At 49.4% G+C, this 5,365-nt stretch overlaps 1 protein-coding gene across 1 annotated transcript; it reads left to right on the forward strand.

Moving 5' to 3' along the window:
* The first annotated feature begins 324 nt into the window (after positions 1-324).
* Positions 325-2,462, forward strand: LOC118254919 (thymosin beta-12-like). Its single transcript, XM_035560694.2, has 3 exons — positions 325-357; positions 1,258-1,365; positions 2,382-2,462. The coding sequence occupies exons 2-3, from the start codon at positions 1,266-1,268 to the stop codon at positions 2,417-2,419; spliced, it is 138 nt and encodes a 45-aa protein (XP_035416587.1). The 5' UTR covers positions 325-357; positions 1,258-1,265; the 3' UTR covers positions 2,420-2,462.
* The last annotated feature ends 2,903 nt before the right edge of the window (positions 2,463-5,365 follow it).

Consider the following 5,365-nt stretch of genomic DNA (forward strand, 5'->3'; position numbering starts at 1 on the left):
AGCACCAGCCCTTAGGTGAACTCCAAACCTCAAACGAACTCTGAGCTTCAGCATTACAAAAGAAGGGCAGGAAGGGAAATTCAAATATTATTGTCTCGGTGAAGGAGGAGGAAAAAAAAAAAATCAAGATGTATTTTGGCAGTTTTCCATGTCAGTTTTTCCATCTCCCTCCCTGGTACACTTTCTGCAGCAGCAATCTGTCCCTTCCTAAATGCTGAGCAATCCCGGCACCGAACTAATCAATATTAATAGCGATGGGATCAGGGGGTGGGGAGGAGAGGAGGGATTAACGTGACCTTTTTAAACTCACACTGCCTCAGAAGGGGACCAAGCAGCTGAGGAGAAAGCAGCCAGACGGTAATGCCATGTGGTTTTAGTAGCTTTCCTTTTTTTTTTTTTTTCTTCTTTCTTTTCCTGTGAATATTTACTTCTGTTGTCTCAGGGCAGATAGCAATGAAATCAGGTTGTCTTAAGGAAGGAAAAAATATATTTCTATCAGCAGGCTGCAGGCCAAATCGAGCCTTGACGGAAACTCCGCTGAGAGCAGTGGAATAACACACAAAATGATTTTTAGCTTGAATTGCTGTTAAAAACAGGAACTAGATTAGGGGCGTTTTGACAGGTGAGGTGTTTAATGCTGTTGTGTTTCACGGATTTCTGTTAGAACAGGGTGTAATCAGAGCCACGGAGCGTGCGACTCGGATATTGAGTGTGGGAGCAAACAAAGGATCCTGCGAAGCAGTCCTCCCATTGTTAAGCACAAGTGCACACAGCAGCTAATCCACCTACCAACGTGGGGACGTACTTAGGGCAGTGCACTCAGAATTAACGAGAAAGCCTATTAATTAAAACAAAACCATCATTGAAACTCTTTGTGCATATTGGATTCACAGCTTATTGCGGACTTTCTGGGTATCAGCATTCCTTAAAGCAGTGTTTCAGGTCAGGAGGCACCATGGTTCCTTGTTAATTAACGTACTGTCTTTTCTCTACTCTCTTTTTTCCACGTTCAAATTACGATTTTTAGTAATTTATTCTGAGAAATCTAGATAAAATTCTGTTAATGCTTTTTCTCTTTTGCTTTGCGAGTGCCAAGCCTTGGGGAGAGGTCCCAGATTGAGGAGTTAGATTTGTGTTGGTTTTTGAATAAACATTTTTATGGTGTCTTCATTTTTACAGCAGAAATTGCTTTGCAGATGGCTGATATCGCAGCACTAGCTAATGAAGCCACGGGTGTGTTTTTCCTTTCTTTGTCAGGACCCATCATGTCCGACAAACCAGATTTTGCAGAAATTGAAACATTTGACAAGACCAAGCTGAAGAAGACAGAAACCAGAGAGAAAAATCCATTGCCCACTAAAGAAAGTAAGTGCTTATGGTGCTGTTTGAACTGAGAGCAGCATGAACGCGATCTGTATTGCAGCTAATATGCAAAATGAATACTAATTGTAGCATTACTGCCTCAAGCTGATCCCTGACTTTAACTGGGTGTAATACTAAGACTTGCACTGGACGTTGGGCTTCCACAGATATGAGTAGCTGTGACGAGTTGTACATTTTGTCTGAAAATAATCTGATGGGACTGATCCTGCTTCTGCTAAAAGCAAAAGCAGTTTTCCCACTGCTGGAGGTAAGAGGAACAGCTGTTTGCAGCTGGCACACTGTCCACCTCTCCAGAGGCAGGGATGCTGGGGGAGCCTTGCCTGCACCCCGCGGGGGAGGCAGCGTGCCCGGGCTCAGGTTGGGCACGCTGTCAGACAGAGGAGCCGATGCCCCCAGCCAGGAGAGCTCCAGGCACTTTCTCTGGGAATAAAGCAGCAAGAGAAACCCATCATCATCCTCACCAAACAGGGAATCTTCCTTAGCAAAGGGCTGCACCCCAGGCTTTTCTCATGCAGGGTCTTCCCCAATGCCCATGCTTGTACACAGGAGCCAGGCACAGCCTGCGGTTCGCATTCAGCTCTGGGTGTGAAGGGGGCACTGCCCTGCTCTTGAGCCAGACTTTACGAGTCGTTCCCTTCAGAAGAGCCCTACTGGCCAGGAAGGGAGCCCAGGGCTCCTCTGTTCTACTGGGTGGCTTCTACTTGGGGTGTAGAAATGGGCAGCCATGGAAATACACTGATCCCCCACATAAGAAACCTGGTTTTCCCAATTTATTATCTCTGCAGACGCTCAAGAGGAGTGTCTTGAGGAGGATGCACATCGTGAACTACCCCCCAGTAGCTTTACAGACAAGAACGGGTTGGCATTTTGGGGTGTCCAAGAAAAGCCAGTGGGAACTTGATGCCCCTGGCTTGAAGAGTGACCACAGGAACCTGCGTTGTGCAGAGTCCTTGCAGTGGTTATTGATGATGGTTTTGTTTCCTGTGTTTTTCTGGCAGCTATCGAACAAGAAAAGCAAAGTGAAAGCGCATCCTGAGCGTCAAATGGACGATGCGACTGCTGCTTCTTCAGTGGGGTTTGGGCTTCTGAGCTGGGTTGTTTTGTTTTGTCCCCCCTCCCCTCTGCCCTTCCCCCCATGCTTGTTGTCCATTTAATTTAGCAAACACTCCCTCCTTTCGTGTTCCCTGGGAAGTCTGTTTTGTATTTGTTGGACAAGATACCTTGTGTTTGTGTTCTTAAAACTGTAATTCAAAGTTCTGTACCACCCCCATTACTTGCCAAAAAAAATCCGCATAAAAAAAAAATGTTTTCCTAAGCCTCACAATAAACAGGTTTCTTCTGACCAGCTGTGTTTGAGACTCGCAAAAACAGGGTTTACTCTGCAACTCCTACAGCAAACGTACACGTGAGCCAGGGGGACACCAGCACCCCTCCGCCTGCACAGGGGGGAGGAACGCTGAGCCAGTGGTAAGACAAGGTCTGCCTTTACCTGCCCACATCATCCCTCCATGGGGAGTGTGCCGAAGCTGGGGGACACGTGGGAAGCCCTCTGGGGCCTGCATGGTCCCACAGCAGCACCAGTGCAGCCCCAAGCTGCTCCTTATCACTCCCAGGATGGCTCTGCACCTCTGCTGCAGCCTGCAGCCTTTGTGCCCTCTCCCCATCTCTCCAAAAAGGGCTCAATTTTCATACTGTTAGCTCCTAACCTTTCAAATCCACCTTGGTAAGAGGCATGGATAAGCTGGGAAGCTGTTGGCCTGTTTCAGTCCTATCCGACAGCAGGTTAGAGGTCCTTGAGACAAGTACCTTTCTACGTGCTCCGTGAAAAATTGGTGGCTGGGCTGAGGAAAGACTCAAATTAGCATCCAGATGGGAGAACAGCTGCAGCCTCCTCTCACCAGTTTTTCACCCTCATTAGCCTGACAAAATGTAACCAACCCTGGAACAACCATGGTGTGCACAGCCCTTTGCTCACCTGATATCAAGCGATATCAGAATGCAGGAAGGAAATTAGTCTTTTATACACATATTATCACATCAGTTTTCTGGGATGAGAGAGACCTTGGGCAGCGCACAGGTGTGCAACAAGCCCACAAAGCAAACGAGGTTTCCCAAAGTCTTCGTTACTGGTGGTGCAGTAACATCATCGCCGGGCTGTGGAGTGCTCAGGCAGAGCCAAGCCTGGTCCCAGTTCTGGTCCCAGTTCCATGGTATCACCTCAGCTCTGGAACTGATTTGCAATCATATCAGAAAAACAGATGCGTACTCTGGGAAGATAAACTGCTGCCACTGGAGCTGCAGCCTGATCCTACTTGCACAGGGAAATGGGAATAATTCTGCGTGCAGCAGGGTTACTCTTATAGGACTTAGAGCTGCCTGAAGTCTACAGGCTTCAGGAAGCAGAGCCGAGTGGTGGTGTGGCGTATAGAAAGCTCTCCTTTACTCAGGAGTTGTTTGACACTTGACATTGATGGTGAATAGCAAGAACTGTAACTAAACAAAAGCAGCACGGCCACAAAACAGGGGACTTGCACTGGCACCAAAAGGAAAACAGACATGACCAAGAGACCAAGAAAAAGCAGGTTACGTGCAGGACTGGTGCTTTCAGTTAGAGCTTCATTAACTCCAGCGGTATCCAAAGGGCTACGACTGCAGTTTGAGTCACTCCTCATCAGTTAAATGTTATTTAAATATCTGCTTTGATGGCAGCTCCTTGGTGGAGGCAGCCTTCCGAGCTGGTACCAGCAGAGCAGCCCCTCCTGGAAGCTCACGCGGCTAATAGCGTTCAGCCAGATTAACTGCTGCTTTTCTGTGCAATGATTTTGGCAACCAGCACGCCCTGTGATTGCACTCGGCATGCGAGCCCGCAGACTAAACTTTCCTTTTTTTGTGCCAGGAGACAGCATTTTGCTCCACGTGACAATCCCCCTTGCTCCCTGCCAGCTCGGAGCATCTGCCAATTCGCTCGGCACAATAAGTTATAAATCACCCCAAACTTCTTTTGTGTGGCGGAGCTGGTGGGAAGCGCCCGCGCCCTGCGGAGCCCCGAGGTCTGGGCCGAGCTCTCAAGCAGGAGGAAAAGAAGCAAGGTCTGGCCAAAGCAGGAAAACAATACCGATATTCTCCTCTTTCCTTCACGCAGAAGCAAAGGATTAGCAGCACAGCTCTCAAGACAGGGGAGAGAAGCTGGAGCAGCCTACAGCTCCGGAGACACCGAGTTTGTCCCAGCCACCTCTCCTGTTGCTGCCACTGGGCTCACTCTGCCACCCTGAAACCTCCTCCTGGTTTAGCTATTTGCCTTGACACCTGACACAGTAAACCCAAAGTCTCAGCACTTCTATTCATGTGACTTCACCCCCTGGAAAGGCTGTGGGACTCAGGAAAATGCCAGCCCAGCTCCCCAGCCCTGGGCATGACTGCAGAACCCTTCAGGTTACAGCAGGGCACGCAGCAGCTGTGCACTGTGAAAGACTCTGCAGGGTGAGGGGCAGATCTTCCCACAGCTCACCCAGTGCCCCAGTGGGCACGGTGCTTTATGGGGGGGTTGGAGACTGTTTCTGCTTCCATTAGTAGTTACGAGAGGCTTAAAGTTAAAGGCATGTAGCCACAGGACCCCAATCTGAGGAGCGTCCCCCTCTGCTGCACCTTGAAGTCACTTCAGGGTTGGATCATGAAATTAAAACCCACAAAAACCAGGGCGAGGTCTGGCTGCCTGTTACCTTAATCAAACAGCATTACAGCACCCATCTGCAGGGCAGGCTGAGGGCACAAACCAGGAAGCTGCGAGTCCTCCAAGGCCAGGAGGGTGAATTTTGTTCATTCCAGCCATTCTGTTGCAGGAGTGCCTGCTCCTGCTGCTGGCAGCGAGCTACGCAATGCCACACCAAGCACCTCAGGCACACCTAGGAAGCACCTTCTGGGGAACAAACCACTGCCAGCCCCCGCTGCCCAGAGCACCCCCCCCAGCCCCAAAACTCACCAA

Source organism: Cygnus atratus, chromosome 14 (assembly GCF_013377495.2).
Source record: "Cygnus atratus isolate AKBS03 ecotype Queensland, Australia chromosome 14, CAtr_DNAZoo_HiC_assembly, whole genome shotgun sequence".
NCBI classification, from domain to species: domain Eukaryota; kingdom Metazoa; phylum Chordata; class Aves; order Anseriformes; family Anatidae; genus Cygnus; species Cygnus atratus.